Raw genomic sequence first — 15,137 nt, 5'->3', positions numbered from 1 at the left:
TGTAGTAAAACATTGAGGTTCCTCAGGGTTCTGTAGTGGGCCCTTTACTGTTAAGTTTTGGCTCATCCTGCAGTTAAAACTCGACTGTATGCAGATGACGCCACTGTGTTTGCTTTAACACGACAACATGATGATGCAATTTGTCCTTTCTCCATCAGAGAGTCCTGCTCCGGCTGCTGCTCGCTCGTCCTGCATCGACGACATCTGTGTGTCCAAGAACAGCCACAGCAGAGCGGATTGTGGCGCCAGAGTCCAGGTCAAAGGTCAGAGGACATTTAACAGTTTATTATTTTTGTTTTAAATGCAATATAAGACACAAGGTTAATTATTTTACTCACTGTGTCCTCATGTTTCACTGCAATATATAAAATCTATATAATCTATTAGTCCTGCATCTCTATGGAATCAGCACAATCAGCACAACTCAAACATGTCTTGTGCAGAATAACCGTTCAGAAATCAGAAAAAAAGTTTAATTTCTCTGATAATTAAAAAAAAAATTGTAATAAAATGGTATTTATATCAACACTTTTCCAAGTACCTACAAGCATCAGGAATGTTGTAAAAAAAATGACCATAAAAGACATAAAATGACCCCAAAAAAAAGGTAAAATTACTGAAAAAAGACATAAAATAACCAAAATAAAACAAAACCCCTCCTGCAGATTAAATAATAATAATGCTGCAAGTAGAATGTAGCACCTTGCATGAATAGCAGAAACTGTCATCATCGTCATCATTGTCATTGTCACATCTTTATAAGGGAAATCATTCAGGGGAAGAAAATCCTTCTGCAGCAGGAAATCCCCCGACTGAACACACACGCTGATTCCCACAGTCTGACCCACTCGACCTGCAGACTAAATGTCCATGTGTGGACAATAAAGTTTTGTGAGAAGAGTCTCTTTGTTTACATCCGTCTAAGTGTCTGTAATCAATCATATTTTATAGACAATACATCACATGACCACTTCTATGGGAACAGTAATGCATTTAGGAACAAATAACTTCAAGTGGGAGCTGTATTTAGGTCAACATTTTACCAAAATATATTGTGAATCTTCCCCAGCTGATGACTGATATTAAAACATGATATATTAATATCATTAACCCATAAGAACCCAGGCCTATTTATCCTTGAACGAAAATTATGGGGGATATACCACAGACCAAGTGAACATTTCTGATGTTGTTTTTTTTAAAATACTACCCCTAAATGTCAAAGATCTGCGATGTGACATATATGTCACATTGGGTGTTTATGGTATTCATTTTTTATGATAGTTCTTATTTTAATACAAATAAACTCAACACCTTTTCTGCTTACAGAAACACAAATTTGCCTTTTTCTCTGCATCTCCACAACATATATTTAAATTGCGACATTAATAGTGCAATAGTGTAACAACAAATTCATTTTCAGATTTGGTTTTAAGTAACAAAATAATAATAAATCAATAATAAATAAAAACAAATAACAAACCCTAATAGGGTTAAATGCAATAAAGGACACTCTAACGGATTAGAATTGTTAAATGGGTTTAAACTACTTTTTTAGATTTCTGTTTCCAGTCACACCAGGGTGTTAAGTATGTGTCGCTTTGGGATTTAATGAGTTAAGGTGAAGCATAAAGCTGAATATGGGAGATTCTAGAAGATTTAAAGTGTTTGTTACACCCGTGTCACCATAGGTTCTTATGGGTTAATAAAAAATGATATTCAAATTTGCAAACAAAGCTTTATCTGATGAATTTAGGAAATTGAAACAGACAAATTGTCATAAAGTTAACATCTAAATGTGTATTTTGGATGTTTTCCTTCACTAGTCTGAGAGATGAATGAATGTTATGGAAGAGAAATAGGTTAATGTTAATTGTGAGAGACACTTCAGAGTAAACAACGTCACATCTGCTCTCCACGGCCAACATCACCCTTCCTGCTGCTCTGAAGCTGCTGAAGAAGTCCCAGATACGTCTCCATGTTTGGATTAACACTCTGATCCTTCTGCAGGAATTGTGTCTGGATGACTGCTGGCGCAGCATTAATACGTCAGTGTGAACCAAATAAAGTGATTTAGTGTCAATAAAAGGGTTTAAAGGCTAATGAAATAACTCCAACATGATGCTGAAGAACACAAGAACACTGCTGTTGCCGTGGTTTTTATCTTCTCTGCATGTAACATAACTGTTTACATAATTAAACACAGAAGAGGTTATTTTAAAAAATATGTGCATTCCAGAATCTATACTATCAGGTTATTAAGTACGTCAGAAAATGATTTTGTATGTCCAGATACATTGTGTGTGCCAAAAATACCAGGATGTCCGACAGCATCCGGTCACATTCTGCATGCTTCTACGTCTCCTCTGACCCACAGTCCTGCTGCAGAATTAATGAGCCAGAGGAGTAAAAGTAAAAGACAAATTATAAGAATTTGGAATGCGGCTGATTTCTTTATAAACGAGCCAATTAGTTCTGTCGATATTATGAGAACCGTCGTATGAGGACAAACGTGATCCGTTTTTGTGATCCATTTTGTCGTTTTATGAATGTTCAGTGAGTTTTGTTTTATTGTTTTGAGTCATCTGATTGGTTACATTGTTGCCTCATTGCGTCACACAGCTCATCTGTGATTGGCTGTAAATGTGGTTTAATAATTAATTAATAAACTGTTAAACTGTATCAAGCTTCAAAAAGATAAAAACAGAAATCACTAAAGAACATGAACAAGTCGTCCACAGACTTCTGACCTTATAGAAGATTGTGTGTGTGTGTGTGTGTGTGTGTGTGTGTGTGTGTGTGTGTCAGAGAGAGAGAGTCCTCAGTCTGATCCTCACTTGTCCTTCTCCATATATGGAGTTTGGATTTCCTTTTCTGTCTCTCCCAACATCTGTGTGTGTGTGTGTGTGTGTGTGTGTGTGTGTGTGTATGTGTGTGTGTTAACATGTGTGTGCATGTATGTGTGCACGTGTGAGTGTGAATATACAGCCTGTCTGCTCAGTGTGTGTGTGTGTGTGTGTGTGTGTGTGTGTGTGTGTGTGTGTAAACAGGCTTTGTTCTGTGTACATATCAGGCATGCCGGAGTGGGGACACATAATTAATAATGTACACACTGATGCTTAATTTACACAATGAGAGGAGGAGAGGAGGGAAAGACAAAAAAAAGTGAGAGAGACGAAAAGAAGGAGGAAAGAAGTTAAATAGGAAGAAAGACAGACAGACAGATTTCCCAGCATGCCCTGATTGCAGCATAAAAATAATAAAGTTAAAAGGATTTATGAGAAATGGTGTTTGTTTATCATCACATTATTGAATATTTAACAACCAACATTTAGAAAGTTTATCCAGGAGTCAGAGAGTTTAAAGAAAGCACAGTTATTCCAATGAAAATGTTGTTATTAAAACCTTCAGGATGATTGATATGAATGACGAGAACAACTAAAGGTGACTGTATGAGGCGTGTGCACGTGCCTCGTGCACGCTCGTCCGATGGGCGGGGCTTAGGACGGCAGAGAGCTGCAGTTTAAATCATGTCTGAGCTTGGTCACTTTTATATAGATATAGATTTATAGTTTTAGTCATATTTCTTCCCAGAATGAGAAAACACAATGTTGACTGAGGTGCTGTCGACTTGTACATATGTATTACTAAAAACATAGATTTTTCTACATGTTTTTGCCTTTCATACACACACAAAGGACCTTTTAGGTCGTTAAGAATTTGATCGACCATGTGGAGTTTTTAATCGATCAGTATATTTTTTTATGTTAATTTTATCTCTGACTGTTATCAGTATCACTGAACTGAGTTGCCAGATTTCAATCCAAATACATCGCAAACAGAATAAACATAATTTTGAAACTAAAATGTGTCTAAACTGCACTGCAAAAAAGCCAACTTGTATTTTTTTGGCCTAAAACAGTGATTTAAGTTGGTAAAACTTGGAAATATAAATTATTGACATTTATGGCAATAATGTTGTCTGCTCAAAAACAAGTTGGTGAGTTGTTGTTACTTATATCTTTAAGTTGGGGTTCACAACAAGGGACAATAGTTCTGATAACTATACAGTCTATCGTGGCGATATTTCCCACGAAAAAAGTGCTGCACAGTTAGTGATTGTTTTCCATCTCCTAGCGGTGGTTGGTCTGCATTGAAGGGAAACACAAAGTCAGATTTATCTTGAAAACACGTGAATCCAGTTTCAGCAGCTTGAACCTGTTGGAACTTTCCTAACACCAACGACTGAGATCTGCTCGTTTCATCTGTTATTGTAAAAATACACGTGATGTTACCCTGGCCAGGTGTGTGATCTTCTCTCTCTTCTTCGTGTGTCGTGTCATTGCAGGCAGACTGCAGAGCTGCAGGTCAAAGGTCACGGAGGTCAGAGGAGTTTGTGAGGCTCCACGCTTCAGCCGCCGCTTGGCCGACCTGAAGGTGATGGACGGCAGCACAGTCACCATGACGGTGGAACTGACTGGTACGTGTGTGTGTATGTATGTGTGTGCGTGCGTGTGTGTGTGTGTGTGTGTGTGTGTTGGCTGTGGTATTTCCTGTCAGATCTCCAGGGATATGTTGGAGATGAGATGAGGACAGATTTACTCTCTGGATGAGTCCGGCCTCTTCATTTCCTCTGTGTGTGTGTGTGTGTGTGTGTGTGTGTGAGAGTGTGTGTGTGTGTGTGTCTGTGTGGTCATGTTCTGGTTCTTGTTCCACTGTTCTGACAGCAGTTACTGGGAGTTACTGGGTGTGAGTTATGACTTGATTATCAGCCACTATAGAAGAGAACTATAGCTGAAGGCTCCATATTGTGAACACAGCCCAGTGTGTGTGTGTGTGTGTGTGTGTGTGTGTGGGTGTGTGTGTGTTACATAATGATTTTCCACAGAGGGTTTTCTCCATATAAGCTGTTTGAGGATCAGGTCTGCTGCTACCTGAGAGCTGCTGTCAGTCATCGAACTGGACAACAACAAAAGTTTCCGGTTATGGTTAAAAACTCCCACAAGCGTTTTGGACTTCTGGATGGCCTCGCAGGGACTTTATAGTTGCCTAAACATTATTTATGTGTCAACAGCTCCAGTTTGCAGTGTATCTTTGACTTTCAGTTATCAACTATCATTCAATTATCAGTAGAATACTTTGATACTGAAGAAAATTAAAAAGCGAGGTTATTCTCGGGCATTCTCCAGCATCTTTTTCTCTGGTTTCTGAGTGGATTTGTGGATGTTTATTAGATGGACATCATCTTTCTCTCCAGTTTCTGCCTGTAATTCTTGGCCAAAAGTCCTCCGGTGTTTCCTAAGCACCTGTCTTCCAAGTCCTCCTAAACTCTTTACTATCTGGAAGAACACAATGTGTTTCCTTTAGTTTGTAGTACCTCAGGGCTCTGTTCTCGGTCCCCTGCTGTTCTCTTTGTAAATCTTACTGCTTGGCCTAATTACATGCAGTAATGCAGTAGTTTCCTCTGCTACTGTATGTGTACTGTATGTGATGATAGATGATAAGTCCTAAATATTTTGAATCAAAGGCCTGTTTCCTTTAAATCGCTCTTAAAAGATCACAAACATGATGATTCTCAGGCTCAAGTTCTGTTTTCAGGCCTCAACACCAGGGTCAGAACACCATCTGATGGTTTTGTTAATTGTTGATTCAGTCATTTATATATTAGTTTTGGTTGTAGCTGTATTGATGAGGTGGTTGTGTACCTCAGGTCACCCCACTCCGGAGTCGGTGTGGCTCCATGACGGGCAGGAGGTGACGGAGTCGGAGGACTTCCACCTCCTCAGGGAGGACAACCGCTGCACTCTGCTGATCCAGGAGGTTTTCCCAGAGGACACGGGGACCTACAGCTGCCAGGCCTGGAACCAGTATGGAGAGGACCACACCCAGTGCCAGCTCACTGTGGAGGGTAACCACAAAGTCCTTCAAGATCTCAGGAACTAGTTTCAAACTAGTGATTTACTAACTGAAGTGGCACCATTAAAACTTTCGTAAAGAGAAATTTCACCTGTAGTTTGACCGGTAAATAATTTGTGTTAGATAATGTTTCTCACCCAAGACATGCCGTAGAAGAGAGAGGAGGCAGGGCTTGTCTTGTAGATACCACCAATAGGTGTCACCAGAGGCCCCACCATACGATTTTATCCCGATACTTGAGTCACGATATGATATTATTGCGATTTCAAGCATTTTGCGATATGATGAGTATTGCGATACAATGATATTGCGATTTAACTGTTAAACTGCATTTTGTGTCCACAAAATTCAACCAAGAATTGCTTTGTCCTATCAGAGAAAAACTAATATGTCAGTCTGAAGCCAGAATAAAGAGATTTATCTGCGATTTAATGTAATTAAATGGATCCTAAGGATGCTGAACTAACTACAACATGACGCTGGTCAGGTCTGTCTGAAGAACACAAGAACACTGCTGTTAAAATGATGGTTTTCTGAATGGAGAAGATTACTGTGCAGAAGATTCTCAACACTAACTGGCTTTTGTGACAAAGCGTCATGCAAATGTTTTTTAATTATATCATTAGTTGTCCTGTCATTTATGTCACCACGTCTGATTTAGTCAAATTAGATTTTTTTGTGTTTCATAACATGAGGTTTGTTATCTTATGTTTGTGTAATGATAAAGACATTATTAAACAGCAAATATATAATTTCAGGTCAGATACATTAACTATAATGTACACTACTGGTCAAAAGTTTTAGAACACACCAACTTTTCCAGAGTTTAATTGAAAACGATGCAGTACTCTGAATTGAATGCACATTTGCAACATTTAAAATTCTTTATTGAGCATGATAGTGTTTTGAAAGTAAAAAAAAGATTCAAAATCACATTTTATGTTGGACTAAAGGACTAAAAAAAAGACACAAAATGACCAAAAAAAAACACAAAATGACTTACAAAGACATGAAAAGAAGTCAAAAATGGACAAAATAGCCCAAGACTCCATAGAGTTAAGTTGTTAACCCATTTCTTGTTCCCTGAAAAAGGCCTACTTTTATAATTCTGAAATGCACATTATCTTTCAGTTTTGGTTAACCTTACCTTTTTTTATTTACCTCTGGCAGTTCACCACTTACCTTTGTACCCTTTCAAGCTGTTCATTTGACTTGAACTGCTTGAATTTCAATAAAAAACTGGAAAAATTGGGGTGTTCTAAAACTTTCGACTGGTAGTGTATATTAACTCTAAACAATATTGATATCAGCTTGCTAATGTTAGCTTTATCAGTTAGCTTAAATAGCGGTACAAACCCACAGATAATGTGTCCAGTGTTATTGTCGTTTTGGTCATAATTGTGTTTCTGTTTCTGTGTCAGAGCCCCAGGATGGCGTCCAGCCGTGGTTCATCACCAAACCCAAACCGGTGAGCTCCGTCGTGGGTCAACACGTCCTCCTGTCGTGCGCTGTGGCCGGAGACCCGTTCCCCCAGTACACCTGGACCAGAGCTGACCAGAGCCAACCTCTGACCTCCGGGGGAGACTACGAGCTGCTGCAGAAAGAGGACGTCATCTCTCTGCTGATCAGGTCAAAACGTACACTTTTTCCGACTGTTTCTAAATCATTAGGATGTTATCAATACTCTCTCCTGTCAATACTGATCCTTCCTCTTTATTTTTCTTCCTCAGGAGAGTTAAAAAGCATCACAGTGGAGACTACCTGATCACCCTGACGTGAGAGAGCAACACACACACGAGTTGGCAAACCTCAAAATATTAGATGTTTTGTGGACAACAGCATGTTAAAAATAATCCTCTGTGATCTACAGTATGCAGATGAACTGAGGATTAAACGCAAAGAGCAAACACACCCCTCCCCCAGGCATAAATCCATCTATAATCTATTCGTCCATATCTTCATATACTGTAGTCCACCATCACATTTATCCTGAGGGTTTTACATGTTTACATTAATTTTAAAGATTCATATGTTGGCGTATTCTCAAACTAATCATGGGATGCCTATAAATAATAAGTTTGCTTCTAGGCTTCTAAAAAAGGACATTAAAGGGGAGATAGGGAGGGTACATGATACAGGGTGGAACTAAGAAGGATGCTGGAGGGTTAGGGAGAGTACCAAGAACTGAGGGAGGTACAAGGTCTGACACAGTGAAACTAGGAGGAGCGCTGAGTGAATAACAAAGGTGTTTATACAGATTGATCAGACGAATTGTATTAGATTTAGGAGACTGAGTAGGTGACATGCCAAAGAACAGCACTAGGGTGGGTACTGCAAAGACTATTTGGTAGGGTATTTGGGTACCAAGTATAGTACTTTGGTACAAAGGAGGGCACTACAGAAAATACGAGGTGCTACAGCACTAGTGAGGCCACTGTAAAGACTATTCAGTAGGGTACTAGGTCACTAAGGAGGGCACTGCGATAAATCCTAGGTACAGTAGGTAGGATACTTGGGTACAAAGGAGGACACTCGAAAGGATACTAGGTAGAGTACTTGGGTAAAAGGGAGTGAACTGGAAAGAATACTTGGTAAAGTACTAGGGTACAAGGTCACTGGAAAAAATACTAGGTAGGGTACTAGGGTACAAGGGAGGGAACTCGAAAGAATACTAGGTAGAGTACAAGGGTACAAAGGAGGACACTTGAAAGAATACTTGGTAGGGTACTAGGGTAAAAGGGAGTAAACTGTAAAGAATACTAGGTAGAGTACTAGGGTAAAAGGGAGTAAACTGGAAAGAATACTAGGTAGGGTACTAGGGTAAAAGGGAGTAAACTGGAAAGAATACTAGGTAGAGTACTAGGGTAAAAGGGAGTAAACTGGAAAGAATACTAGATAGAATACTAGAGTACAATGGACGGCACTCGAAAGAATACTAGGTAGGGTACTTGGGTACAATGGTACAAGGGAGGGCTCTAGAAAGAATACTAGGTAGAGTACTATGGTAAAAGGGAGTAAACTGGAAATAATTCTAGGTAGGGTACTAGGGTACAAGGAAGGGCGCTGGAAGGAATACTAGGTAGGGTAATAAGGTAAAAGGGAGTAAACTGAAAAGAATACTAGGTAGGGTACTTGTATACAAGGGAGGGCTCTAGAAAGGATACTAGGTAGGGCAGAATGGTGAAAGGGAGTAAACTGGAAAGAATACTAGTTAGGGTACTTGGGTACAAGGGCACTGGAAAGAAACTATCTATCTAATGTCTGACTGCCTATCTGTGTATGTCTGTCTGTCTGTCTGTCTGCCTGTCTGTCTGTCTGACTGTCTGTCTGTCCGTCTGTCTGTCTGTCTGTCTGTCTGTCTGTCTGTCTGTCTGCCTGTCTGTGTGTTAGGAACAACGTAGGGGAGTGCAGTGCTGTGGCCTGTCTGTCTGTCACTGAGGGAGAGACAGACAGGATGAGAGGACGAGCCGCAGAGGACGACAGGTGAGGCTACTATTTAAGTTATTTCTTAATGCTACTGCTAATTGTTTTCAATCTTACATTATCTTTTTCATGCTTTTATGAACCATACATTTTTATTTTAACTTTATTTATGTTAAACTAATTAATACCAGTGTAGCTTTCCTTACATTCTTTGATGCTAGTACAACTTCTGCTACATGCTTTCCTTACCTTTTATTGCCAAACTTATTTCTGTACTGCTAACATTACTTACATTACTCTACCTTACTTTATTAATGCTTTTCTTAACAACCTTTCTCATCCTAAATGTGCTTTTTCAATGCTTTTTCTCTATGCTAATGTGACTTATTTGAGAGGGGCTTTGGTTTGGAAATTGTTTCATAAATAATAATAATAATAATAAAATTAAATATAAAGAGGAGTTTATTTTACTCATCATCTCTTAATCCTAAACTGTTTATTTTGCCTCGTCCACCCATTGATCTCCATTTATTCACTCACTCCATCTCTGTTTACATTCGTCCTCCTCAGCCATCCGTCTATCTGTCTGCCTGTCTGTCTGTCTGTCTGTCTGTGTGTGTGTGTGTGTGTGTGTGCGTGTGTGTGTGTGTGTGTGTGTGTCTGTCTGTCCGTCTCTGCCTGTCTCTCTCTGTCTATCTCTCTGCCTGTCTCTCTGCCTGTCTCTCTCTGTCTGTCTGTCTGTCTGTCTGTCTGTCTGTCTGTCTGTCTCTCTGCCTGTCTCTCTCTGTCTGTCTGTCTGTCTCTCTGCCTGTCTCTCTCTGTCTGTCTGTCTGTCTGTCTGTATTTGTCTCTCTCTGTCTGTCTGTCTGTCTCTCTGTCTGTCTGTCTGTCTGTCTGTCTGTCTGTCTCTCTGTCCTACATCACAGATTCCCATAAGTCTCTAATCCGTATCAACCATATCATCCAAACCAATCAGAGCTAGTATTTCCTCTCTCTCGCTCCCAGCTGGTCGCCAGTGTTTACACTCTGATCTGTGTGTGTGTGTGTGTGTGTGTGTGTGTGTGTGTGTGTGTGTGTGTGTGTGTGTGTGTGTGTGATCAGAGGGTTTTCAACTGCATTAATATAATCTGCCACTTGAAGTAACTGAACTTATTAAAGTCCCAGTCACACAACTGGGCCAACGAGAACTGAAGAGGACTGAGTGTGTGTTTACATATGTGTGAGTATGTGTTCAGGCCGTTCTGGGTGTATGCCCATATAAGGGCAGTCGAGTCACTTGTGATGTAACATAGACATTTTGAGTCGAGGTCCTCTCCCCCCGGCTGCGGGGGGCGGAGCCTGCTGTTCCAGGGGGGCTTTAACCCGCTCTGTTTATTCTCTCCCCCTCACTCTCTCTCTCTCCGTCCCTCCATCTGTCTCTGTGCCCGTTCGTCCAGCCCTGCAGCAGGAGGAAGAGGAGGAGGAGGAGGAGCAGCTGGTGGGACCGCGGCGCTGAGAGGAGGCGCCAGAGGAGGAGGAGGAGGAGGAGGAGGCGTGGAGCAGAGAAGCAGCAGCAGCCACGGTGTCAGTCGGCAGTGGCAGGAGGCCAACCAGGAGCAGAAGGAGAACCGGCAGCTCCTGCACCTGCACCAGGAGGAGAAGAAGAAGGAGGGCGCCCACGACTCCTCCGCCAACGCCGCTGCTCCCCGAGGCCACCTCAAGCGCTGTGTGGAGACCAGGGAGCGCGGCGAAGAGGAGCTACGACAGAGGGAGGCGCAGCAGCTCGACTTCCGCTCGCTTCTGGGACGGCGATCTCTCAACGCCAAAAACCAGCAGGACGAGGAGCCGAGGGAGGCCGGCCCCGCCACCGCCACCGCTACCGCACCTGCCGCAGAGCAACGCCACGAGATGGATTTTAAGGCGAACCTCAAAGGCGTCAAAGCCAAGACGGAGGACGACCGCAAGGGGAACTCCCCGCAGCAGGTCGACTTCCGCGCCGTGCTGGGCAAGAAGGGCGCCGCGGTGCCCGGCAACGGCAACAAACCTGCAGAGGCGCCCGGGAAGAACGCCGCCGACTTCCGCTCCGTCCTCGCTAACAAGAAGAAGCCGGGGAGCCCCGAGAAAAAGCTGGGGAGCCCCGAGAAGAACGGCGAGAGCGTGAAGGCGGCGGCGGTGAACAACTGTGTGGACGGAGGGATTAACGAGAAGAAGGCCGGCGGCGGCGGCGGCGGCGGCGGAGGGAAGGCGCCAGAGTTCGTGGAGAAGCTGAGCAACGTGACGGTGCTGGACGGCCAGCGGCTCCGGCTGCAGTGCCGCCTCGCCTCCTCCGACCCCGTGGGCGCCACCGTCTCCTGGACACTGGACGGGAAACTCATCAAACCGTCCAAGTTCATCATCCTCGCCAACGAAGGTCAGAGGTCACACACACACACACACACACACACACAGACACCTGCTCAGAAATCACACACACACTCTGTCACTTTATGATCTCTGAGAGCTGAAATAAAGTCTGGAGGGAGTAGAAAAGTAAAGACGGAGGTAAGAAGGTGAAGTAAAGACGAGTAGAGATGGAGAAGGTGACGGAGCGTTTACTGTTGAACCAACTGTTGAGGATTCAGACTCTATTAATAGAACTCAGAAACAACAGAGACCAGGATGTGGAGTGTGAGACTATTGTTGGTATTTCATATGTGAACAGATCACTTTACATTACACACACACACACACACACACACACACACACACACTGGTCCTGTTGTACTTGTGAGGACTCGTGTTTTGTTAGACGACCCTGACTCCAAAAAAGTTTGGAGAAAAACACAAATAACACAGAATCAATCTTTTTTTTCTTTTTTTTCTTTTTTTTCTGTAAATATAAACATAAACACCGAATTTACTGCATTTAGTTTTCTCTTTATGTTTGATCTTTTTTGGACTTGAGATTGTTAGTATAATAAAATAAAATGAAATAAGATAACAACATAAGCAATTTAAAAAAATATTTTAAATATTCATTAAACAATTAAAAACATAAAACTATTCACTAAACAATAAAAAAATATTCATTAAACAATTAAAAAACATTAGAAATATGAATTAAATAATAAAAATATGAATTGCAATAGAAAAATATTTATTAAACAGTAAAAAAATATTAATTGCTTTAAAAACAAAAAAAATAATTTTTCAGTATTTTTATTTATTATTATTTTATTTAATTTAATTTATTAATTTAATTTATTATTTTATTTATCAGTAGTTTATTGGCATCAATTTATAAAACAAGAAAACTTAATGAAAGTAAAGTTTTTCCAAGTTTATTACAAAACAACCAAATAATGATTCAATTTAATAATATTTTTTTTCTTGTTATTAATATTCTTACCCATTATTTAAACTTGTTCACAATTATTTCTTCTCAATCAATTAATCAACTAATCATTAAGTGGAAATGTTTGGTCGTCTGTGACATCATGACGTGACGTGTGATGTCACAGCGATCAGATTACAGATGTGCATCATGGGAAACGTAGGATTCAGCATCATCAATATTGATGAAAAGACTTTGACTGGAGCTGGTTCAGATCCTTTAACACTGATTACAATCTGTTTAAAGCCTCCTATTTCCTCTGTAACACAATGTTTGGATCTAGTATTACTTTAGTTGAGTTAATACATGTAATTAGTTGATAAAAATGGAAGTTAAACTCATCTTTTATTTTGAAAAAAAGAGGTCAAAAGTTAAACTATCATCCAATGATCATAATTATAAGTGACTTTACTGATACATTTCTGAACAACTGGAATAGAAATCCACTAAAAAAATGTCTATGTCTAATCTATTCATTTTATTAATTTAATTTTTTGCTTGTTAAATTTATATTATGAGCAAATAATTAATATGATCTGAGCAGCCTCTATTCTTTCAGCTGCAACTCTGCGGATTGTGGATGAATAATAATTAATAAAATAAAAAAATATTTTTAATATAATAATAATATTTTAATATACATTTTACATCATGCAAAAAGCAAACAAAAACTACCAAAATAATAATAAAATATAATAAATATAAATATATAAAAAAATAACCCCCCCCCCCCCCCCCCCCCCCACACACACACACACACATATTTCTCCTTTAAAACAGAACATCCTCAAACACACACACACACACACACACACACAGGGAATCCTCTCTCTCACACACACACACACACACACACGTATGTACAGATAAAAACAGCAGGTCTTTACTGTGTGTGTGTGTGTGTGTGTGTGTGTGTGTGTGTGTGTGTGTATGTGTGTGTGGGTGGGTCAGACAGCAGTAATCCCCCTCCTGTTATTTCAGTCTGCAGGACAGCCCCTGATCCAAAACTCTGTGTGTGTGTGTGTGTGAGTGTGTGTGAGGACTCACAGGTCACATGTTAAAGGTCAGAGGACAGCTGGAGTCATTAGACATAAACCCAAAACACGGACGGGGAACATCTTAATACTTCTACTTAAAGTACATTTAGCTGATAATACTTACACACTTTTACCTAAAGGGACAGTAAAACACTTTGAAAATCATCATGTAAATGTTTTGTTTTTCTTCAATTCGTTGTTTCCTGCCTGGATGCAACTTGTTACATTTTTAAGTGGTGATAACATGTTTTACATAACACCTTTTAGCTGCCATGTGAGCAAGATGCTGAAGTTTTGGCATTTCAAAAACATTTTTCAGGAACTTTATGTGCCTTTTTTAATGTCAGTATTATCGATACGTAGGATTTGTGGGTGTGTCCCTAAATCCTCAGAAAGTAGAAGTAGAATTATCAGAACAAAAAGTAGAATTACCAGAAAAAAAGTCACATTTCTAGAAAAAAAAAGTAGAATTTCCAGAAAAAAAAGTCAAATTTCTAGAAAAAAAGTAGAATTTCCAGAAACAAAATTCAAAATTACCAGAAAAAAGTAGAAATTGTGCATCAGGATATGGTGTCAGGAAGTTGTGGAAATAACGCTGCAAAGTTCATCTTTTTTTTCTGTTTAATTCAGAAACATTGAGAGCAGTGAAGCTTGTTGTTTGTGAAAGTTTGATAAAATGCTGCAGTTGTTGACTGAATACTTTGTTGGTCAGTCTGTGGGTTTGACTCTCATTGTGGAGAAATAAAAAGACTGAAGTAAGATGAATATATTGAGAATTTTCTCTGATTGGACAAAACAATTCTTGATTGAATTTAATTCTGTGGACACAAAATGCAGTTAAACAGTTGAATGGCAATATATTGTATCAATACTCACCACAATGCTTCACATCACAATAATATATGGATATATAGGATTTGTTGGTGTTTTTGCGTCCCTAAATCACAGTGCAGTTCACTTGTCGTTAATATAAACAGCTGTACGTGTTCCTTTGTTGTGGTTACATTAAAACTACTCAACAACTTCACTAAGAGTCAAAACATCAAGCAAGTGCAACAACACAACACATAGCAGGCCGGCTAATATTAATGACAAACTGCATGGAGTCTATACTGGAGTCTGTCTGCAGCTTTACACCATCAAGCTCTGTAGAAGTCAGTCTGAGGTTGGTGGGCAAGTTGTTGAGTGTGCTTGAAAAAGCAAAATATTCTGTTCACGGAGCTTCTTCCTATTATTCTTCTATTTCTTCCGTGTTTTTTTCGGTAGACTACTCCTCCCAGAGTTTTGGTCGCACGCACATACACAAAAAATTTATCAAATCGACCGGTTCAGCCATGACAAGTATGCTATGACTTTTCTAAAAGTTTCGGCAAACGGTTTTCAAATTATTCAGCAAAAGCACGCCAAAA

The 15,137-nt window shown here is 40.1% G+C and overlaps 1 protein-coding gene across 1 annotated transcript in view; it reads left to right on the top strand.

The window, feature by feature from the left end:
* The window catches only part of mylka (myosin, light chain kinase a), a 69,941-nt gene that overhangs the window by 22,510 nt on the left and 32,294 nt on the right, over positions 1-15,137 (top strand). The window contains exons 12-18 of the mRNA XM_059342396.1: positions 159-263; positions 4,349-4,480; positions 5,711-5,908; positions 7,338-7,545; positions 7,647-7,691; positions 9,307-9,399; positions 10,776-11,728. Coding sequence (XP_059198379.1) covers positions 159-263; positions 4,349-4,480; positions 5,711-5,908; positions 7,338-7,545; positions 7,647-7,691; positions 9,307-9,399; positions 10,776-11,728 — 1,734 coding nt within the window. The remainder of the gene's footprint in view (positions 1-158; positions 264-4,348; positions 4,481-5,710; positions 5,909-7,337; positions 7,546-7,646; positions 7,692-9,306; positions 9,400-10,775; positions 11,729-15,137) is intronic.

Source organism: Centropristis striata, chromosome 10 (assembly GCF_030273125.1).
Source record: "Centropristis striata isolate RG_2023a ecotype Rhode Island chromosome 10, C.striata_1.0, whole genome shotgun sequence".
NCBI lineage: Eukaryota > Metazoa > Chordata > Actinopteri > Perciformes > Serranidae > Centropristis > Centropristis striata.
Note: the sequence above shows the minus strand (reverse complement) of the source record. Positions and strands in the feature narration are given on the sequence as shown.